At 42.7% G+C, this 24,065-nt stretch overlaps 3 protein-coding genes across 3 annotated transcripts in view; 2 read left to right on the forward strand and 1 right to left on the reverse strand.

Moving 5' to 3' along the window:
• cldn18 (claudin 18) lies at positions 1-4,156 on the forward strand. The gene is made up of 5 exons (XM_084911908.1): positions 1-428; positions 1,814-1,978; positions 3,280-3,418; positions 3,503-3,616; positions 3,822-4,156. Exons 1-5 carry the CDS (start codon positions 209-211, stop codon positions 3,916-3,918), a joined length of 735 nt encoding a protein of 244 aa, XP_084768034.1. The 5' UTR covers positions 1-208; the 3' UTR covers positions 3,919-4,156.
• Positions 4,157-4,973: 817 nt separating this feature from the next.
• Positions 4,974-12,812, reverse strand: selenof (selenoprotein F). The gene is made up of 5 exons (XM_084911907.1): positions 12,702-12,812; positions 10,161-10,328; positions 6,709-6,772; positions 6,219-6,268; positions 4,974-6,099 (listed from the first exon to the last, which is right to left on the reverse strand). The coding sequence occupies exons 1-5, from the start codon at positions 12,747-12,749 to the stop codon at positions 5,968-5,970; spliced, it is 462 nt and encodes a 153-aa protein (XP_084768033.1). The 5' UTR covers positions 12,750-12,812; the 3' UTR covers positions 4,974-5,967.
• Positions 12,813-13,160: 348 nt separating this feature from the next.
• The window catches only part of hs2st1a (heparan sulfate 2-O-sulfotransferase 1a), a 32,417-nt gene continuing 21,512 nt past the window's right edge, over positions 13,161-24,065 (forward strand). Inside the window, exon 1 of the mRNA XM_084911906.1 lies at positions 13,161-13,730. Within this exon, the coding sequence (XP_084768032.1) occupies positions 13,607-13,730 (124 nt within the window). The 5' untranslated portion in view covers positions 13,161-13,606. The remainder of the gene's footprint in view (positions 13,731-24,065) is intronic.

Raw genomic sequence — 24,065 nt, forward strand, 5'->3', positions numbered from 1 at the left:
GTCTCCTCCCCCCACCACACTACCACCATGACTACAAAGCACCTCTTTGCACATTTTGATTCTCTGCATCACACGGCACACCTGTGACACCTTAATCTACACTCAGTTATATGTCCAGCTATACTTTAAGTAGTATCTATTAATCTACACACACACACACTGCATCTCCGAGGTGTATATTTTCCAGCTTCCGAACCACCACACAACGATGGCGCCTTCAGTTCTGCAAAATGGTGGATTCATCTTGGGTCTCATCGGTGCAGCTGCCCTCATTGCAGCCACAGCCATGAACAACTGGAGCGTGAAGGACAGGCAGGAGCAGGTCGTGACCTCCGTTTATACCTACAAGGGTCTGTGGCAAGACTGTGAGACGACCTCCGCCGGACTCACAGAGTGCCGCCCGCTCTACGGCCTTCTGGGTTACTCAGGTATGGCGAGGCTCTCTCAAGCCTTAATTTTCACATCCTATCCGGTGACTGACTGTTTGCTTTCAAATTAGTCTAAATCATTGTTGTCTTAAACACTGAACATATTCAGGCTGGGAATTATTTTTCCCTCACTGACAAGGCCACAGCCGCAGGAGTTTTTCCTAACAAGGAAATGAACACTCTTCTGTCTCTGCTCTAAAAGGAGATGCTACATTTTCACTGATCATAGAAGCAATTCTGTAATTTGGTTATTTTAAAATGTCTTGAGTGCTCAGGAGACGTTCAGGACAAGGCCGTATGTCGAGATCCAACATATGCTTCCTCCCAAATGTCCCAGGAGGAGGTTGTTTCACATCAACATTTCGGCCATGATGAAACATGTAAAAGCAACAGCATTGGAAAAAGATCGCTTCCCTCTCTGCGTCTCTTTCATTCAACAAATTTGTAAAAACAAACAAACCAAAAAACTGTAAAATAATGAAGTGAACAACATTGGCTGATTAACATCCTCACTTAGAAACCTCCCTGAACTCTTTACAAAGTAAAATGTAATTATTAGGTTGAAGAACTTGTAGGAAAAAAAAATATGTTTTGCACTTCGGAAACTCATTTTGGTCAACATAAAAACTTGATAAACCTGACTCACAGGTATATTATCATGTCTGTAAAAACTTATTTTTACATTTATTTGGAATTTTCTTTTAACAAAGACCCTGAATATTAAAATAAAAAATACACATATGGATAAACAAACAAATAATGATAATTTTAAAAAGCAAATCCAAACTGGAAACCAACTAAAACTGAAGTGAGGACAAAAGTGAAAAATAAAAAAGGAAAAGTGCTGAGAAGTGAAATGCCCCACTGGTAATAATAAGGTGAAAACCTCACCATGTTCATCAGCCATGAACCTGAGTTTTTAAAAGTGTCTGTAGAAGTTTTGGACTGTCGTGTAGGATGTAGATACATTTCAAACTAAGTAAAGAGGAAGTTAAGACAAAACAAAAAAAGTGTCACCGAAAGAGATCAAACCCTTCGTTTTTGTGAGGGTTGGGCCCGCACCTATTAGTGTTTGCATTAGCACTTCTATCATAAAGGCCAGGCCGAGACTCGGTTATCAGAAAGCAGAACAAACAACAAGCAAAGGCACCTCCCAACAGCACATCTACTGTAAGAGAACACACTTCAAATCTTTAGACACATTGTATTTGAAGAATTAGTCATTTCAGTATAAAAGCCTACCTGTCAGATAGAAGCCTTGAGTGTTTTTTGTGAAGCCATCTACAGTTTTTGACATAATAAGACTTGAACTGAACTCATCAGTGGTCTTAGGTTGACTAGAGTCAATGTAACACGCTAAGGTCTCCGTGTTTTCTGTCCACCAGGTACCTTCCAGGCAGTGCGAGCTCTGATGATAGTGGGTGTGGTGCTGAGCGTGCTCGGGATGCTGATATCAGTCTTTTCCCTGAGCTGCCTCACAATGAACCAGATGGCAGACAGCACAAAGGCTAAGATGAGCCTCACTGCTGGCATCATGTTCGTCATCGCAGGTCATTATTTACCTCTGTGAAGTTCAAATGAAGCTTTTTCTCTACTTTCTAGTACAAACTAAACTGAATTGTTTTTGGTTTTTTGTTTCTTTTTACACCCCCAGAGTATCTTTGTATGACCAATGGTTCAAAATCATCTTTTTTTTAAATCTTGCACAACGATTGGATGCCCCTCACAAACAGGCAGGTGGGCGGGGCCTCTGTGCTGAAAGTCATACAATTAGGGACATCCATTGTAAATGGCTTAAAATCATTGTTACAGAAAACAATTTTGGCATAGAAGTAATTGCAACTTAAAGCTGAGCCTGGCCTGAACAGGTAAAAAGGTCAAACGGAGCTCTTTCATATGAGATAACTTGTACGAACCACCCTTGAAGTTTACCCAAATTACATTTTTTAATTTGGTTTCAGTTTTAATGGTTTTTGTTATTGATTTTTTTCAACCATGAAATATTCATGTGGTGTATTTATGAAGTTATGAGGGCTCAAATATACAGAAAAAATTTATGCTACCTAAAAAGAGCCAAGTTCTACCCACCCTTACATACTTTGAGGGCCTGTAACTCGAACAATATGTGAACTGAAGTTAAAATTTTGTACACTTTCATTAGATTATGTTAAAGTTACGGGACCACCAAATGTAGCAGATTCTGAATGAGTCGGTTGTAAACTTTCCTCAGACCTGGCTGATTTTATATAAAACCATCCACTGACACCATACTGAGCTACACTGTAAGAGTAAGTAAAATACTTGCAGCAGTGTTGCCAGCAAGTTGCTGTAACATTTAAAGCAACCATGCTGTAATTTATTTAACATTTGTACAGGACAATGCTGCACAAATGTTGTGATGCTTTAATTTTACTGAGGTTCTTTCACACTAATGTAATCTATACAACCTACAATCTCGTGCTTTTGTTGTATTTACTTTAATTTGTACAGTTTCTATAGTAATTTCTTTCATGAAACTGCAGTATTTGCAAAGAAGTATTGACATTCATCATATCCAGGAGATAACTTTAACTGCAGGAAGTATTCTTAAAGTTCTAGTTAACTGCATCTGACATCTGAAATTTACAGCACAGACTGTATATTTGATCTAATGGTCAAATAAACTGATATGGGCTCCCAGAATGCAGTTTGGATCAGTCTGGGCCCACAGGAATTATTTGCACCTCATTAGTTAAAACACCTCATGTTTAATATGAGCATCCACTGCAGTCATTATAGCAGTATTTGACCAAGCTGAGAGTGTGGCAGAGGTAAATAAATCACTGAGCTCCTGTTTTTCTCCTTCTCTCAGGTGTGTGTGGCATTGCAGGAGCTTCTGTGTATGCCAATCAAATTGTGGAAAGTTTCAGGACGTCCACCTACACCAGCTACACACAAGAAATGATGGGAGAGGGGATGAACATGGGAATGGGCGGAGTAGGAATAACCACGTATGATGCTGTTTTGCTTGCATGTAAATATTTCTCCAAATAATTCCTATAGTGTGTGTGCAATGTAATGTTTTTTTTTACCAGTTACACATTTGGCCCAGCACTGTTCGTTGGCTGGATCGGCGGGGGCGTCCTGCTCATTGGTGGCATCCTGAAGTCTCTCGCTTTCAGAGAGATGATAAAAGATGAGAAACCACGGTAAGTCCCCTCATAGACGTACAATGCCAGAAACTAATGAGAGTGCAAACCTTTTAAAAATGCAAATATTGTTTTTAAATTACTTTCTGCTGCAGTTTTATCTGGAGCAGTTCTTTACAAATCCCCCCCCCCCAATTTTTCATTTACATTTACAAGAGAAACATTTTCACAACAGATTTTTTCCTGCCATTTGTTTGTTTTGCAGTTACCCAGGGGTTGTGTACAAACCTCAGTCCAACAACAAAACTGAAGTGATGGATCACCGCTCAGAGGGAGGCAAGAAAGAGCACCCGTATGTGTAACCTCAGCCACAGCGTAAACACGTGTAGTCTGACTTTACTATAGAAATGCGTTTCCAGCTTTACACATTCAGTTTGCCTTATAAGGGGATTTATTTTCATTTGCTTCATATATGCATTCAATTGTTCATTTTTATTTTCTGATAACAGAAGTTAGCAGTGTCTCACGTCTGTCCAGCTGCAGGTGCAAGGAAAGAGTTTTTGGCTATATTATTTTTTTTATTTTTTTTACATGGACTTAATAACAGTGGTTATGTGATGCTCAGATGCTGCATGTAACTGAAGCTTCTTTTTTTACTTGAGTTTTGTGTAATCATTATCTGTCTGAAAATAAAACAGTGATTCCTAAAATATTTGCACCAAGTGGCTGTGGTCGCTCCAAGCATTTACTGACTATACATGCAGGTATTTAAAGTATGACGTATGTATAGAAACTTTTACTAATGCTGTATATTTTGCAGATAAGTCCAAGGAACAGGTAGACCTGGTAAAATCAGGCCACTGTATCACTGTTTCCTAAACAAATGTATTGTTGTAAAGGGAGACCTGTAATAAGGTCAGGCAAGTTTAAAGCTGACACAGGCAACCAGGCAGATATCTTGGAGCTCATTTTAACAGAGCTTAGAAGCTTACTGCACCTGGACTCAGGCTGCCTGAAATCCACCTACATTGTGCTGGTGCCCCATCTTCAACTGGTTCTGCTGTCAGCACCATCAGCACCATCAGACAGCTGGATCCAGTCCAGTACCAAGAGCTTTAATGGCTCTGTAACTGTATCGTTATTTTTGGTGTTGACATGGAAACATCTCTACTGAAACCCAAACTAGCAGCTGAAAAAATTTTTTTTACAATTGTATAATAACAAAAAAGGCCATTCAATAAGAACAACATTTGTAAAGATAAAATAAATTTTTAAAAATGGCAATGCATCACAGGACTGATGTGATGTCATAAACAACCACTAGATGTCAGTAAAGTCATACCTATGAATTAAAACCTGTACCCACAGTACAGTCAGATGTTTGGTGACTACAAATGACTTAGCATGGAGAGAAAAATCATCAGTGACTCTGTTTATTGTTGCATATTTAGACCATCACCTGGACATAAAAAGCTTTCCAAAAACAAATCCAGTTTCTCTTCAAAGCAGATGGTGCAGAAAAACACAAATTTACATCAGATCTCACATCCCAAAACTGGTTTCCTGTGAGCTCTTCACTAACGTGTGCCTCTGCAAAGACATCTGCATTTGGAGAGGACCTGGAATTTGTTCACTCCGACTACAAATGCGATCAGTCGCAATGTTGAGCATTATTCAAAAAAAAAGAAAAAAGAAAAAAAAAAAGAATTAAAAATATCAAACAGACGGGAACAGGAAGTCCCACATACAGACAATACAGTTCATTATGTGCAAGGTCGTTTCAAACCTAAATGTGTGATCAGTACTTAATGAGTAAAACTGAACTGAAGCTCACATTATCCTGTTTAACACTCTCACGTGAGCAGTTTGGTGAAACCCAGATGACTCGTGATTTTCAGATACAAAAAACAAACAGTCATACAGATCAGAGATTCAGAAACCATCTATCAAGGCCAAGTTGTGTACAAATTGGTAAATAACTAAGACATCTCAGTTCACACAAAATACAAATCATATCTGCTCACTTGCCTCTAGTAATCCCCAACCACGGCGAGAGATTTTGATGAATTTTTCATGTCTCCTGAGTTTTTCTGCCACGAGCTAATAAAACGCAGATGAACTAGATTTCATTTGTGGTGACTAAAACGTGAGAAATCAGATTAACAGCTGCAAGAGTTCACCTGTTACAGCAGCAGCCTGATCACAGATGAGTTATGGATGGCAATTTGTACGAATGTGTCAGAGCACCACAAACAAAATCCCTCTCACCTGAAGGTGGAGGCACAGACCTCACAGAGAAACTATCTGCACAGCTAGAGTCAACTACAAGCAGTGAATAAATCATTATTTGTAATCTGGGGAAACTGAGTCTTCCAAATTATAAAAAACAAAAAAACAAATAAAACTCGTGTCTATATTCGGTCCAACTTTTCGCTCAGGAACTCCTCCACGCTGTCTGTGTTCCACTTGAGGATGCTGAGTTCTTCAGCAATGTTCCCGTTGTCATCCAAAAGCTTTAGTACAGGATCTGAGCCTCTGACGTACTGCGGGGAGAAGAACGAGAAAGGCTCATTTGATCAGCATAATCTGGTTTACATCTCCTGAGAATAATTACTGTGGCAAACAATGCTGGTACATCAGCAACACGATTCATCGTGGCTACCTTGATCTGAAGACCCTTGAACATCTTCGGCTTCTCACTCCTAACAAAAGCTGATGAGAAATGGAAAAAGAGACAAATGAGTCAGTTAACTCTTTATATTTTAGCTCAGAGGTTTGGAATGAGTGACCACTGCAAAACATCCCCGAAATAGATTTTTAACAGCAGAAGAGATTGTTGTAAACACAGGAGGGACACAGCTGAAGCAAGCAAACGACAGACATATGGCACAAGTGGGGCTCCAGACGTCTGCTCGCGCATGAGCTGAAGCGGCTACACCGCTGCAACCTGACACCAGGTTTAACCACACGGCTCCATGTGGGAGAGACAAAGGATAAACAAATGCTTCAAAAGGCTGTTTGAAAACAGTCCTGTTGGCTTTTTAGTGCTGTTGTCCCTCCCACTGATTAAAACACAGACTCACACAGAGGAGGAAGTTTCAGTTAAAGCTGTTGTTCCAATGCAAGTAATGATGCCCCAACTGAGGACTCACCTTGGACTTGAGGGAACCTCCCCAGTTTTCATCCACACACCTCGAGGATGGCTCCAGCGTAGAGCTGCACAGAGAGAAACACAACGTGAGGCAGTCCGAGAGATTTCCTCCCAACACATTAACGCCTGCCCACAGTCTGAGAGGACCGAAGCTCCGCTGGGGGTGGACTGTCTGCCCGAAGGAGTAATTTGATTCAGGCAGACTGATTCATAAATGTGTCCGGGCGACTCCTTGGGGGTCATTAAGCTGTGAGCCTGTGCATATGGAGTGGGGCTGATGGATGGCGGTTTGTGCAGGGCTCACTTGTAATCAAACCTCCGGCACCAACACACAATAAGTTAAGAGGAAATTGGAGTGTCACAGCAGTATTTCAAGGCCACGCTCTGCGTGTTGTTTTCAAGGAGGAGAGTGGTAAATGGCCTGGTTGGCCGGTTCGCACAGCAAATTAAATTACGCATGCAAGGCTAAGATCCTCTCCTGTTCTCTCCCCGTCCTTCTCTGTGTGTCTGTAAACCATCGGCACAGCTTAAATTAAATTTCCAAGCTTTTCATTTTACCACACATGGCAGATCAGAAGATCGGTGGAAAGTCACAACTCGGTTGGGAGCGGGAAGCTAATGATGGATTGCTTTATCCAGACCTACTGCAGCACTTTAACATTTCAAAGTGTTGTTAATTAACTACTCACCCCCTCCATCAGTGATTTCAAAGCTAAAAATGAATAAATAAATAAAGAATCAGACTTTAAAAGCGTAACTTTACCTCTGGCATGTCTTAATCTAATGGTTATCCTGTCAAAATAAGCTGACTTAGAGGTCAGCTTTGATAGATCAATGTAAATCATCTCATCTCATCTGAACAGATTACATTAGAAGTTTACAGGAAATATACAGACAACGTATAATCCATATTTTCCACGATGATCAGGACCGTTCCTGATTCTAACACTTCTTTTTGAGTAATCAGTTAGTCGCTGATCTCAGAACATTTTGCTGTTTGTCCAGCAAAGAAAAGCTTTTTTGTGGCAGCCCAAACACTATGTAACCAGCCAACAAGAATCTTGTTCAAAAATCAGCCAATGTATTGAAAAGTATTATTTTTAATGAAGAAAACAGCAAAAATAGCTTGTTTCAGACCGATGATGATCTGAGGGGCTGCAGGGAGGCTCAGTAAAATACACTTCTCAAAAAAACTAAAGCTAAAAGTTGAAAACATCAGATCTGAATGAGAAAACAAATACTGCCAAATATGGACTGGCTAATGTGTTTGTTTTCATTTCCATCAAATGCAGCAATCAGAGGGCTAGATTTAAAGACACCCCAAAAATCAAACTGAAACTATGATGTGGCACTTCCTAATGAGACAATAGATGGTGTCCTGGGGAATCTCTTCCAAGATCTGGACCAGGGCATCAAAGAGCTCCTGGGCAGTCTGACCAGGTGTCAGACCAAAACATAACGTCCACGTTGGTGGATTTAGGTCGGGCGAGTGTGGAGCTGGTCAGTGGTATCAGTTCCTTCATCTTCCAGGAACTGCCTGCATACTTTCCCCACATGAGGTCAGGCACTGTCATGCATTAGGAGTAATCCAGGACCCACTGCACCAACGTAAGTTCTGACAACGAGCATAAGGATTTCATCCAGATACCTAATGGCAGTCAGGGTGCTGTTGCCCGTCTCTCCATGGATTTACCCCCCCAGACCATCACTGACCCACCACCAAATTTTCTCCACGGCTTCTCCAGATCCTTTCAGGTCTTTCACATGTGCTCAGGGTGAACCTGCTCTCATCTGTGAAAAGCACAGGGCACCAGTGCCAGTTCTGGTACTCTATGGCAAATCCCAATTTGACTACACAGCCTCATGAAGTCTGTTTCTAGTTGTTTGACTCTAGAGGTCATTTTGGAGCTTTGGCAGTGCTTATCCTGTTCCTCCTTGCCCAAAGAAGCAGACCGCTGTCCTGCTGCTGGGGTAAGGACTTTAACCGTCCTGTCCAGCCCTCCTAGAGTAACTGCCTGTCTCTTAATTTCATTAACACCAAAGTAGCTGAAACTGATTAACAACCCCCTCAGCAACTTAACAGCAGATCAATATCCCAGAAGTTTAACTGACTTGATGCTATACTGGGATTTAAAAAAAAATGTTCCTTTACTTTTTTGAGCAGTATATAAATGAGGATTATTTTGAAATGAGAATTTCCTAAAAGGTGGTCTAGTGTAGTTTAATAATAAATCGAGCTGGAAACGAGCACAAGTCCACTTTAAAGTCAAGAAACTAAGGCCTCCAGTGTTACCATCATCAATTGTGCACCACAGAGGTCTGAGACACTCTCATAAAGGTTTAGCTGTTCTACAGAGATGTAATACATCATTCACACCCAGAGGAGCTGAAGTGCTGCTGCACCCAGGTGGTCTGCAGAGAAGAGCACATTCGAAGATGAGTAAGCGAAATGCCCTCCGTGCTCGGTGAATCTTACTAATCGACCAGGCTGTGCAGTAAGCCATTTGTCCGAAGGCTTTAACAATACGGCGCTGATGGCAATTGAGACGCTGAAAGGAATTCTTAAGGCAGATAATTGTCGCCGTCTGAGGATAAAAATGTGCTTAGTGACGCTGTCGTTTCCATAGGAGACCTCTGAGTGCAGCGAGAGATGGGCAACTGCTCTTCTAAGTGACATTTTCACTCCAACGCCGAAGAGGAGTAATCTCTGCTCTAAGTGTCTGTCTGAAACACAGTTATCATCAAGAGGTGTAATGAGGTGTGTGCTGCACATTTCCAAGGTGCTGTTGCTAGGATACCGCACACACACACACGCACTGGGGGCCCTGCTTAATCAGGGAAAAATTACATTGTTTTTCCACCATCACTTAAGTCAGTGTTTATCTGCCAGAGCACAGCAGAGAGTCCTCCCAAGCAAGCTGTAATATCTGGGGCAGCGAGCATACAGTAACTTGCCCTCACTGCTTACAGACAGGGTAACACCTGACACGCCGACCTCGAGCTGAGGTTAAGGAGCCTCGACTTTGAACATCTGAGAAAGATTGAGACGGACAGCTACTAACAAGCTGTGTGTGGCACCGCTGCAAACAGTGTCAACCGGAAGGCTGCTCGGCTCGGCTGTTTTTAGTAGCAGTTCGAGCGTTGAGGGACATGACCCTGTCAGTAAACGTGACACATTTCGACAGAGGTCCTGTAAACCCTTCTGCAAACAACTGAGGAACTAAACAAAATGTCTTCTTTAAAACAAAACATTCATTCATAGCTCAAGACCCCCACAGTTAAGAAACATGAATTTTTAATGTCACTATATGCTCTTTATTTAACCTCGGTTGTGGTTACACTTCATCTACTCTAATTGAATCTCCTTGTATCACACTCCACGCTGTGCCTTAATCTAGATAGGCAGTTGCTTTCTGTCGACCCGATCCGTGAGCCCTCGGTTTTTCTCTTTACCTTGCGCCCGTCCATCTGGGCCTCCTGCTGGCAGCACTGCCGACAATTAGGCTGGAGCTTGGCGAGGCTGAACTCCCCGAGCAGGTCACAGGAACTGCACAGCAGGTTGCTGGAGAAACCCAGCTCCCTGCAAGCCTCAGACGAAAGATCGGCACCGTATGCCGACAGCTGTAGGGAGGTACAAGGACAAAGATAAAGGGAGGAAGAAACAAATGTTTTCATAAAGGACAGAAGTGTTAGGTTCCAACAGCACAACTACAACTAAAAAGTTCAAATTAGCAACAATTAAGTACTTTGTCATATAAGATTTTAGAGTACTAGGACAGTTATGCCATCTCAAAATAAATTTAGATATCAATGTAACTGGAAAATATATTATTAATTATTATTCTAGGCAAAGCTGAATTATATTATTGAGTAAAACCAAAGTATATACTTCACCAATTATAATTTGTAGCTTTTATCCAAAGTACAATCTAAATGAGTACCTCAAATGGTATTAATACTACTGTGACTCAGGGAACATTGAGTTATCTGTGTAATATTTGTATAGTGAAACACATTAACATGCTACAGTGCTGTACAGGTTATACAAAATATACACTTAACAGTCACTACAATGTGTGTAAAATGTGTACACACTAAAAATCTAATAAAACAAGTATACAAGACTGTTTGCAGAATAAAAACCAGGGTACAAAACAAGAACAAATGGGTTTTTAAAAGTGTTTGAAAATGATAGGAAGAGCAGGCAGCTCTTTTGTGAAAAGGTAAGTTGTTAGAAAGATTAGGAACCAACAGTGAAAAGGTTCTATCGCCTCTGCTTTTAAGCCTGGATCTAGAAATATCCAAGAGCAGATGGTTTGTAGACTTCAGTGCTCTGATAGAAGTGTAGGGTCTCAAAAGTTCAGTTAAGTGGGCGTCAGACCATTGAGACTCTTAAAAACGAGTAATAAAATATTAAACTGAATCCTGAAATGGACTGGAAACTCTGCTAGAAACTCTTATACCCCGCTGTCAGCTCCTACGTAGTGCAAAATTATGTCACATGATTTTTGCCCCATGCTATATTTCTGTGTGTCTCCTTAACGTGACAGAGAGTACCACCTAACCTGACAGTGTGTGTGGTACTTTCAAGCTCAGACTTCACACTGCTCCAAACACTCAGTTTGTTTGGTTTTTTCTCCATTATTGGCTCGGTATGCTGTCATAAAGCGAGGATGCCCTAACATGGTCGTCTCAGGCAAGCAGCTCTGCTATGAGCACAGCAGCTCACCTACCAGCTGATTAAACATTTTGTTTATGAGGGGCAGCCAATCAGAAGAAAACTAGCTTAAAGGACGGGCTTTTATCATCAAAGGATGAACTGGGGTTTCCACCAAGCCCCCAGTATAAGATAAAATAAGAATCATTTTAAACTGTAAATGATGCATATTTACTCTAACAGAAACAAACATAAAATCACGCATTTCATACGCCAGATGCCTTTGAACGAGATTTCCAAAGAACCTAACACACCAGTTTGAAACACATAACAATAACCTGAAGTAGCAAAAGTCTTTTGCGTGGAGGATTTCAGGGTTAGATTGCCTAAATCAGCCTGTGAATAACAGACCACCGGGCTGCTGTTTGTTAATCAACTTTGTCAGCTTTCCTTGAAGACGCCCCCGGCAGGAAAACGTGATTCGCTTTCGCATCAGTGTCCTCTTACATTCGACCACCCCACAAACACTTTCATATTTGGGTCGAGGAAGATCTCATTCTGCTGATTGTCTCCCTCTAACTTTAGCATGAAAGGTTATCTTCTAAATAAACTACAAGATTTTAAACTGTTGTAGTACAAACAATTGTGATTTCCAATGATTCCGTGTGTGTGTTTTTATGTCAAAGGCTTTTGCTTATATTATTCAATAGACTGTAGTCAACAGGGTTTATGAAGGAAGTTATATATAAAATGTTATATTTCTTGCTATTTGTGCTGCCATTTTGGCTACATCTCACTCTCTACAAAGAAAAAGACAGCTAATGTCAATGAAGCTTTTTTTACCTAAATAAATAAAGGGCACATAAAAACTTGCAGATTCTACCTTGTGACAGAAATATTCCTTGTAGCTCAAAACGACTGGATATCATTTATAAGATGTATGTTTGATAGAAAATAAATCATTTACAACAGTTTAAATACTACCAATCACTTTTCAGCACGGCACCGAGAAGCGCTCAGTTACAGTAAATTTAGTACACCGGAAGTCTTCTCTTTGTCATCGACTTCCTCCTTAAAATATACAAGACTTGAAAAAGTAACTACATAATAAGTAGCAAAAATCTAACAAGCACATTATAAAGGTATCACTTCCTCCGGGACTCGGTGCTGTTTTCAGGATAAGCCACGTCAGTTTGAAGCTCCGGGTGCAGCAGGATGTGGCTCATTAAAAGCTGAACCTAAAGATCGCCAGCAAACAGCCCCGCAGCCGCTCACACTCACTGTAAGCAGCTGTGACAGCGGCCAGCGCTGCCATTTCTCACAGTTAATAAACTCACCGTCTGTAACAGCGACAGGAGCCACAAGAGATACACCTCTCCCGACATTTTGGAGCCTGCTTTGTTAGCGAAAACTACTATTAGGACCTCTTTATTCCACTGAAGGTCGGTCCGTGGTCGCGCCTGTCCGATAAACGTTAGTGATAATCATTTCTGACTTTTATTTATCATTTTTAACCTTTAATGATAAAATACATACAAAAAGCTTAGTAAGCATATTGTGTAAATATTTGAAGTAAAAATAATATTTCTTTTTAATTTTATGCTTTTTATGTATTTTGGCATAAACCAAGCCAGCCTAAAGAAATTCTTCCTCGCCTCGGTCATTTCATGGTTGCTAATGGAAGTGCGACCCCTGGTGTCCAATTCCGGGTCCCACAACGGAAAACGGTCCAATCCGAGAGGAAAAGGCAGAGAGAGTCGACGAATGGGAGATCTCTGCTGTGTGGTGGACTGTTAATACACCCAATGGCCTGAGTGGTAGTAACAGTGTGTCCGTGGTGCTGCTGTGAACACACTGGATGGGACGGGACAGCTCTGTGTGGGGGACGCAGGCGACAGCGGCTGGTACCATCGTGAACAAATCCCGGAGGGACAAATACGTACTCTGGAGAAATCTCTAAGGCTCTACGACCCCTCCTCCCGCTCTGCCGAGATTTAACAGAATGAAATAACCAAGCCGAGTTTGAACACGTCGCGTTTGAGGTAACCACAGGATCTGAACGCTGGGAGATATCCACACACACGGAGGGGGAGAGAGAGAGAGGGAGAGAGAGAGAGAGAGGGCCATGCACACACTCTCAGCCGCTTTGTAACCACCATCGTCGCTGCTGTGTGTGTGTTTTCGGTGTCTCCTCCTCTTCCTCTGAGCATGGACTGACCATCATCTCTCTCTGGATGATTTGATGGGGCTGCTCAGAGTCATGATGCCGCCCAAGTTGCAGCTTCTGGCGCTGCTGGCGTTCGCAGTGGCCATGTTCTTCCTGGAGAACCAGATCCAGAAGCTGGAGGAGTCCCGGGGAAAGCTCGGTAAGTTTACGGGGCCCTCCGAGCCTCTGATCCCGTCCTGTCAGGGACCACTGCAGGCTTGTGTGTGAGAGTGAGGTCCTTGTATAGATGTGGGCATCACCATTGTTTTGCATTTGGGTCAATCAGAGCTTCCAGCACATATGCTTCACATGGTCCAGACAAAGGTTCACAGTCAGGACGTGTTTTCGTATCTGGGAGCTGTCCTGCTGAACTTTGCATGACTGTGAGGCAAAAACATTGAACAACTCTGAGTATGTGCAGTAAAAGCAGTGCATGCAAATTCAATGCAAGTCAACCTCTCATCTCATTTTATGCAGTGCAGTGTGAGACAGAAGACTGGGGTGCGTTTTGTCCCTGACTTGATGCATAATGGTGTTTACACAGTATTGTTTTCATTGGAGGTTAACCTGACAGGTATTCTCTGTGCTTATGATTTGGCCTTTCCATTGTTAGAGTTGATGCAAGTGATGAAAATTGACCTTCAGAGTTTTCAGAAGTCCAGGTAGAGATCCAAGATTCCTCACTTTAAAAAAAAAAATCACACACAGATAATCAGAGATTTCTTCTCCCTGGGAAATGACTTATATGTGTAAATCCCCCAGCTCTCTGTCAGAGGAATCATCAGCTAATTTAGAAAGATGTGACCGTAAACTGTGCCTGGGTCGTGATGGTGCTGGACGCAGACTGTAAGGCCAGGGCGGTGAGTGAGGAATATATCCCAGTGTTCACAGGGCAGAAAGCAGCTCTTTGCTTAAAGTACTTCTTAGTAATATTTTGTATTCATGGGGGACACCGCACTGCTGCAAATCCTCTCATGCCCCCATCACCAAACTCTTTCCTCTGATTGAAACGTGGCCGCCGCTGCCTTCAATTCCCCTCGCTGGCTCCCACCAGGGGCTCAGTCCCAGTAAAGATCTGGGACATTGGAGGATTATTTCTCTGGTGCTTCCACTTTGAGGATTTTTTTTAAAGCCGTGCAGACACTGTGAGAGTGCAGCCAGCGTACCTCAGGGGTTCACACCACATCTATTTGAAGGGAAGGCAGCCGGGGACCTTTTGACATGTGGCAGCAGGGAAAAGCACAGGTGTAATTCTGTGGCAGAGGTGATAGCAGGAATGAATTTAATCCAGGCGAGGCAGTTTGGGGGTCCCGATGGCGCATGGGCTGGCTCAGTCACACGGCTTACAGTTAAAACTGGTGAAGGAAAAATCTCTTTGGCATCATTACACAAAGAAACCTGTAATAACTTTTCACTATTTTTAAGTTTAAGTGGTCTGAGAGGGAGCAAGACTCCCTCACCTCCTCTGAGCTGGTTTTTAGAAAGTCTAGCCCACAACAAGGGACCCTGTCCCACAACTGCAACCTTCATCAGTCAGTTGTTCAGAAGGTAAAATATGGCCTATGTAACATCCCAGAGCTGTGGGTTACCAGCAAATTCTCACTTAAGGGTTGTAAATTAAAAATGAAAATGTATTTTCAGGCAAAAATTCCATTTCACCTTCTCAAATGAGAGGTGTTTTTTTCTCTCTCTTTTTTTAACACTTGCGTGACAGCGGTTCGAACATCTGTGGGTTTTTCGAAGTCAGCTCCAATTCCACTAGTGAGCAGCAGATTTACCAATGAGTGGATCGACTTATGAAGCCACCTGAATATTTTCTGCTTCGATTTCTGGGCAGAGAACCATCATTTGAGTGCGTACCCTTTGCTTTGTGAAACTGAGTAATATACTGATCATTGTGTGTGTATCCTGGTCACGTGTTTTATGGCATGTGCTCTGTGGTCACGTCTCCTTTGTGTTACGGACTAGAGGAGGTGATCTATTTATCCGACGGCTGGTGGTTCGATCTCTGGCTCTTCCAGTGTGTGAGTGGGTAAATGAGTGATGTTGTTTAAGAAGTGCTCACACAGAGTAGAAACGTGCTATGTAAGAAGCAGAGCGTTTACCATTTGTCAGTCCAGGCTGACCTTAGAATTTAAACACAGTCCTCTGAGAGAGAACGTCATGCAGCTGTTACCCTGGGAAGGATGTTATTTCAGCCTTGTTGATAGTCAAAGCTGTCAGTATTTTTCTTTGTTGTTTTTTTCTGGTCATAACCAGCCTAACCTAAGTGGTTCTATAGTGTAGAGGTTTACGCATTTGTCTAATGAGTGAGATGCCTGGCTCAGTCCCAGGAGAGACACAAATCTCCCGGAGGTGACTCCCGGTGACTAACAGCAGCTGAAAGTAGCTTTATCAGCACTACCTTAGCTTGGCAGGCTGAAGGTGTAAAATAAAAAATATTGTAGTTTCATATTTATATCATTTGTCTTTGGAAACGTGTGTGTGTGTGTTAGGGGACTTTTTTGGAATTCACTTTATTAATGAGATTATATGACATCTGCTGCAGACCACAACAATCTGCTTGGATTAAAAAAAAATCTAATTAGATGTTGACAGCCTCAAATCCTGGATATCAAAGTGGACCTATTATACTCACTTCATTTTATGTTTATACCCTGAACTCTACTAGAGTAGCTTTGCATGATTCACAGTTTAAAATAATCCTTATTTACCTGATATTGAATCGTGTTGGAGCCTCTTAAAGCCCCTTTCCATTAGTATGTAGTCGGCTCGACTCGACTCAGTGTTTAGGCTTTTCCATTAGGTGATAGTAGAAAATGTGGCGTCACGCACATTTGGTGGTACTCAATTGTAATGGAAAAAGAATGAAACCAAGTGGAGTAGGTGCTCTAGTAAGTGGAAGAGACTCTTCTGGTGTCTGAAACAAACTGTATAGATCCTCTTTGAGAAAACTTTCCTCTGATTGGCTGCCCTTCATAAACAGGTTTGCTGGTGGGTGGAGCTTCTGTGCTCACAGCCAGAGCTGTGATAACCATAATAGGGATATGTCTTCTCCTTGACATCACATAGATCAAAGAGTAGGATAAAAACTGTCTGAAGCCTGAGCTTTTAGCTTACTGGGATTACTTTCACATATACTGACCTTGGTGTTTAAACATGTTTAGTACCGCAGCAGTATTTATGTGTCTGGAAAAAAAAAAGGCAGGCGTAATAGGTCCACCTTTAGGGCAGCTGATTAATAGTTAGATATTATCAGATGAGTTGATGTTGGAAGGCGTTCTGGCCAGGTTATAAACAAGAAGCACTCAGAGGGTGCCAACATCCGCCAAGGCAGCGGATTCTCCCTGTGCAGTATTTACTTTTAAGGTAATAGTGTTCTATTTTATATATTCTTTTTGTTTTCTTTGTGCTCCAAGATGTTTTTAGTGTAGTTAAAAACTAAAGCAATGTGTAGGGTTTTGTTATTTGCTCTTTAAAAAAAAACAAAAAACAAAAAAAAAACCTCCTATAGGACTATTTAATCAATTTGACCTTCAAAAATATATCTGTTGACCTTAAAGGGAGGTCAGAGGTCAAATGCGGCATGATATATGGTACTTTCCATATATGGACAGCACACACCACACTTCTTCAATCATAGTGTCTAAGCTATAAGGCTTGTTGCCAATTTTTAACCACTAAATCATTAAGTTGACCTTGTATACCTTGTTGAATTTAAGCTAACTTGTAATGGACTGTGAACATAAGCTCACTCTACACCCCTACAAAGATTTAATGCAATTTGTTCAAAAGTTTAGGAGCTATCGTGTATACAGGCAGAATGACTTGCATGTACGCAAACCAAAAACCACGACCTCCTTAGCGGAGGCTTAATCTTAATTGAACAAAGCTGAGATTTCCCATGTTGGAACAATCAGGAGTCCTGAAGGAATAGATGGCTATATTGGTCTGTGACATAGTTTACTGCTGCCGTAAAGAGCTATACTTTACACCCAGCGAAAACCCAAACACACACACACACACACACACAGCCAAAGCCGAAACACAACCTGAGAGGCCTTTTCCCTGACCGCCCACCACCACGAGAATCTGTTGACTTGGCAAAAAGCAGTCTGATGGATGACTGGACTCAGTGGACGTCTGTATAACGGAGCTCTGAATTATGTGCTGCATAGCCAAATAGTTGTGACTGATGCCTTCATGTGCTGACAGACAGCCAGGGGGCCGGTCACAATACCAGGTACGCCTGTTACAGATGCATCTGTGCAACAATGAAAAAAGAAGGTGGGTCTAAATGTAACTGAAAATGGGGGTAGGGGTTTGAAAAGATGAAGATCTATGTGATCATGCCGTGTCACGCTATTACTTGTTCACTGTGAAATTTTTGTGGGATTGAGTAACGGAAACGTGCTCCTCACAGCATGGGATTGAATTACGCAGCATCCAGGTTGAATCATTTCTCCCATTAGACACCACCCGCAGGGCGGACAAGCTGTGATTTGTTTCCAAGCTAATCTTCATCCCAAGGTTTCACTTAGAGGAGCTTCCTGCATCACAAACATGCTGTCGTGCAACTGCATGTCCCGCTGTGGGCCCCGATCCATAATTCTGGCAGGATTCCTCTCTCCGGCTTCTCACCGGCTCGGCTGCGGAGCGGGTCAGCGGTAACGCAGACGGGATGTACAGGGATGGATGGAAAATAAAGTTTCTGTAATAAAGAGCCAAACAGAGAAGCATCCAAGGCTTCTCTCGCCCCGTCAGAGTTGTCATTAATTTCCTCTCAGTTCACGCCTGACCTTGAAGAATATCACTCTGCTTTGTTCTCAGGTTTGAGACTGAAAATCAGGAGTAATGTTTCCCTAACAGGAGTCAAGCGCCCAGATTTGATTCAGCAGGAACTGGATCTTCTCCAGAAGTTGACAAAATATAATGAGGTGGTTAAAAGCCAAAGCCAAACGACATGTTTTTTTTGGAGGTTTTTTTAAAATCACCTTAAACCAGAGAGAATCCCGGGCTAAAAATGACCGATGGTGACAAAGATGTAAGTGTAAATCGTTGCTGGGGTTCGTGACACAGCTGAATAATTTTTATTTGTCAAAACTGTGAGTGCCTCCTTATTTTGTTGGAAATGTCTCGATGAATGGATAGCGGTGCCTTTCACTTTCAGGAACACTTTCTTCTTTTCCCATCTTTTCTGCCTGAAAGCATGTTCATTACATAGCTGAGTGCATCATTATTTGTGCCTGTCCTTGCTACCTTGCTTTTATAAATTGAAGCCACGCTAAACGTATTTTCCTCGGGGAGAATATTCATAAACATAGAGTTTTCATCGTGGAGAGGCTCTGCTTTTCAGCAGCTTCTGTGCCTGTTTTAAAGGTTTTTAGATCAATCAGAACCGAGCCGTGGCCGCGCAGCTATATGTCGCAGTTTCATTCTAGGGTTAGATAGTGAGGGCTGTGGAAACAGACACGTTTCTTATTAGGGTGTCACCTCGTGGCCCTTCTAACTGGAGGAAAAAAACAAAAAGACCTCTTCAGCTCTCTGCCCTGCAGGCCATATGAGGGTTGCGTGTCTCCCAGCAGGGCACATGCTCAAAGACTTTCTTCTTTTTTTTCTCCCCCCCATCAGCATCATTGCTTTTTTCTTTTTTTCTTTTTTTACTGGCCGTTACTCACCCTGATTAAAGGAATTCAATTTCCATCTGTTGCGTGGTGATATTCAGTTCCAGACACAAGCGGCTCTGTGATGAGCTCTGAAGAGAGAAGAGAGATGCTGTTGAATGCAGAAAAAGGAAGCCTCGCGCTCATTGTCGGCGTGTTTGCAGAGCTGACGTGAGACGTTTAAGCATTCATTTGTTGCCGCAGCCCATCGCTGCGGGGCCCGCGTTTGAATTTGACTTTGATTGTTATGCCGGGCACTCACAGCCCACCCTCACACTCCAGCGCTCGGGGAACAGGGGGACGTGGTCAGGAATTTGCTCTTGGAAGGACATCGGTCAGGCACCGCTACCCTGTCCTCACGCACGCCCTCGCAGACTTTAATTAGACAGCCTGATAGCGTTCTGAGCCGGCCTGCCGCTGTCTCCTCCTCCTGCTGCTTATGTTGGAGATCGAGCTGCAGTTGTGTTTGAATCGTCACTCTTTTTATGTCTCCCTTTACTCCTACACATTTGTCAAGAGGGTGTCAGCCGGTGTCTGTGAATCACTCGACACCAAACAGTGGCTTCCTTTCTAAAGTTAATTGGTGACGCGTTGGCAGCGCTCAACTAGACCCGTTTAAACCCGAACCTCCTTGAACGTGTCAGTTCCAGCTTCTCTTCATCTCTTCTCGTCCTTTCTTTGGCTATGCCGCTGAGATTCCCTTTGAACTCTCCCTGACACCCTGCATCTCTGTTTTTAGCTTAAAGGGGGGAGGGTGCATAAGTCATTTGCTTTCACTCTGCACCTTGGCATCTGCTACCACAAGCAGCCGGTAGCGCCTATTGCCCGGACCTGCCTGCTCAGTCACTCTCTGATACGTGCCATTTGAGCAGCTAATGAAGAGGAGCCCGCTGAAGGGATGGGCATAGGTGTCAGGGATGGATTTGTTATGGGAGACTGGGAGGCAGAGTGTACTAATGGTCATACTGGGCTCTTTGCTGCATTGTTAGAAGCAGGCTTTGATTGAGGCCGAGGATTTATGGCCCCTGTCGTGCACTTTGTGCGACAGGAAATGTGTTCCTGCAAAGTGGAGCACGCAGCAGCAACCGGAGCCGGCTCTGCCTTTGCTGCCGGAGCAGGATGACAGACAGGCTAATCGGGGTGTTATGGACGGTTTCACACCCTGGATGTAATTGGAGGCTGTTCTAGAAGAGCAGCCCACTCTACTACCGCTCGGCTGGCCCGTCCCCAGTACTCCCTTCCCACCTCCTCTCAGGCTCTTCCCTCCTCACTGTCTTCATATTTTCCGGCGTCACTGCCGGGGAAAGGTGTCAGCTCACTCAACGTGATAAAATTGGCTTTGAACATCACGCGACGCGGAAAGCCTGCCGGTCAAGTTATATCGACCAAGCTCATTTTGACGACGGGAGGTGTGACTGACAGCTGCTGAGATATTATTTAATTAAAATGGAAGTGAACACTGACCCTGAGAGATGATGTATAACGACGTGTTTAAGGCCATATAAGGTGAAATGTATACATTTAGTAAAAGAAAAATCATGATTTGACAAAAAAGAGCTTGAAATAAACTGTTTTTATTTTATTAAGTAAGTAAATCAGACACAGTGTCAAGAAAATAGTTGGTACTTTAGCTCATAATCACCTTATTATTCATGAATAGTAGAATCTGATTGATATGGCACTTTTAAGACCAATAATGATATTTGCTGATATAATTAGTAAGTATCCAGTTATAGTTATAGATATTGTTCATCCTAAAACCGAGGCAGTTAACAAAGAAACTTTCATCCAGATTGATTAACATAGGAGTCGTACACACATACCTTAGATCAGCGGTCCCCAACCTTTTTTGCACCAGGGACCGGTTTATGCCCGACAATATTTTCACAGACCGGCCTTTAAGGTGTCCCAGATAAATACAACAAAATAAAAGTAGTACCGAAAAAAAGAAGATTTATTCATAACACGTGAAAAGACCCAGGAAAACCAAGTTAACGATAAAAACGATAACAAAATAACGCTGAAAACCGATAAAAACCCTGAAAACCATACATTTCACACCTGAGCCTCTACTCTCGTGGCCCGGTACCAAACGACTCACGGACCGGTACAGGTCCGAGGCCCGGGGGTTGGGGACCGCTGCCTTAGATCATTATCGCATGATTTTAATTAATTAACTCAGGCTTGGAGCGGAAAGGTGCCCTCTGGTGGCCAAACTTTGCAACATCAACACCCATAACATGTCTGAAGGGTGTTTCTTGGATTTCTTCTTTGATGAACATAGTTAGCTAATATCGGTCGATAATATTGGCTCACTAATAAATCAGTCGGGCTCTAATGGATCTGCCGATTGAGATGACGTCATGTTTTGGGACTTTTCCGAAATATAAACACAGATTCTTGTTAGTCAGAAGCAGCCTGGCTTCACTCTGTTGCAGCTCCTCAATAAAATAAAATACATCTACATTGTTTACATTCGCTGGTACCTCTGTCTTTAAAATCTGTTTATATACAATTTTCCCCTTTGTCACTTTAATCTCAATGAATAGGTTTGTCCCACTACATTTACAACATGGAAATATTGAGATTTTTCTTGGAGCTTTGCCTCCTTTTCCATTAACTTTTTCTGTTCACCTGCAATTACGCTAACATCCCTAACATTCTAACATGTACTAATGTGACTTTTCCTCCTGCTGAGCTCAGAAATAATCTGTCCTTTACTCGTCACACTACTTTTTTTTTTTTTTAATGATATTAAATGCTACATGAACAAATTTACACCGGAGGCGTAAAAACCGGGGCGTACTTAGTTAATCCTGTGCGCTTCTGACAGACAACGGAGCCTGTGGTTGTAAACACGTGGGCTTCATTTTTCTCCTCCTCCTGACAGGAGAAACAGCAAGGGGCTAATAAAACCCCACCGTGATAATGACTTATAATGGCACTGCTCTCATCCAGCTCTTTCTGGATCAATACTTGTAAACAACTTCTTCATTTGCTCGCTGAGCCCCTTTTGTGATATTCAAATCCCTCTTGTGTTTTACGAACCCCACTGGACGAGCGCATGAAATGAGAATATCTGCTGCCGGATTTGGAAAATAAGGCGCCATCAAAGGAAGAGGAAGTGAGGTGGAGGGGGGTGAAACGCAAGAGATGATTTAATTTTCATTGTCACACAAAAATATTTAAAGTCATGGCTGGTGGAAATCGTAAGACTCTACGGAGAGGGGGGGGGGAGAGAGAAAAATGAAGAAAGCAAGCCTGCAGCACTTTTACAACCCATTTCATCAGAGCACAGAGGGATGTAGGAGGAAGGAAGACTGAGCAGCGCTGCCCTTGTTCTTCCTCAGCCTCCGGTTCAACTTTGCTTCTAATTGTCGCAGAGTGGGCTCAAAGCCGTTCAGCGCGTTCACCTGTGACATGTCCAGCACCGCGCGTCCTCGGGGAAGAGCTGCTAATTTTATGCCACCACGCTGTTTCCAATCAGGCTTCTTCTCATCAATTTCTTCATTTCCCTTTTTTTGCACTTTTTCCCTTCTTCCTGTCAGTGATGGAGCGCCTGACATTCAGCTAGAAAGTTTTGTTTGTTTGGGTTTTTTTTTTAGGCAGAATACAAATAAGTACAAACACCTGGGTTGAGATGTGTGTTTGTGCGTGTGCAGCACTTACTAATGAAGTATCTGGGCTGCAGGACGCACAGGTCCGACACTCGGAGGATAAGTAGATTCGTGTGTCTGCGTCCCTTTCTGTTTTTCATCAACTTCTGCTCAGGCAGTGAACGCCACGCACCAGATTGATTGATCGAGCAGTTTTGTTTTTTCTCGTTAGCGTAGTGTCTCTGTGCGCCCTGCTCCTCGTGACCAATACTAATGTGCTAAAGCAGTGCACTGGATTAGATTCCTGCTAATTGTGACCTTATCAAACAGACCGGATGCCGGCTTGACACGATTGATTCAATGCTACATGTGAGCATTGCCTGGAGGGAGAAATAAAGGGCCTGTGTGCTGTTGTGCAGGTCAAGTGTCCTTTCATTCCCCCTTTTTTTTATTTACAGGAGCAGATCAGTGCAGCTTCTTTAGAGTGTAGACATTACTAGGCATTTCAACACCTCCCCCAAACAACTCCCAAATCTCCTTCATGCCACACTTGCAGCATCTTAGCTGACTTACTTGGGTAAAAGGAGTCCAGCTGGGTATGGAGTAGTTCAAAGGGTTGTTTAAAGGTTAGAGTACAGTCTTGAGGAGAGGCGAGAACATGAAGGACGTGAAGGGCCTGCACCACTGAGCCACCGTGCTGCCCAATGTTAACCCTTTCCCTGCATAAAGACGTCATTTTACGACCTCATTTGTAGCCTCCATGACGAGTTTTGACATCTAAGTGTATATCAATAAAGATGCTGTTTGATGATAGCTGCACAGACAGAGGCCACCTCGCTGACCCAGTCATTTTGTTCTCGACGCAGAAACCGCTCAGTTCAGAAAAATACCTTCAAGAGTTGCTCTTCAAGGCTTTCAAGCGGCAAAAGTTAAAACTTTGATATTTCTCTCTCTCTTCAGAACTGCGCGTAACCTTGACAGCAACACATAAGCAAATAAATAAAAAGGGTTTAACCTTTAATCTGTGCTGATTACAGGCACGGTGTGGGAAAGTGACTGTTGTGACCAAACAACCAACAGCCTGTTGCCTCTTCAGAGGTCACGGGGCTTCCACGTGACAATCCCTTCCCCTTGCACTGTTTTTAAAAATGTAAATTAAATGGATTACTGTTTATACAGCCCTCATCTACCCTCACTGAGCACTCAGTGCTTTTACACCACCAGCCACCACAGCTG

The sequence above is a fragment of the Perissodus microlepis genome, chromosome 18, assembly GCF_051167445.1.
Source record: "Perissodus microlepis isolate ML-2025 ecotype Zambia chromosome 18, ASM5116744v1, whole genome shotgun sequence".
NCBI classification, from domain to species: domain Eukaryota; kingdom Metazoa; phylum Chordata; class Actinopteri; order Cichliformes; family Cichlidae; genus Perissodus; species Perissodus microlepis.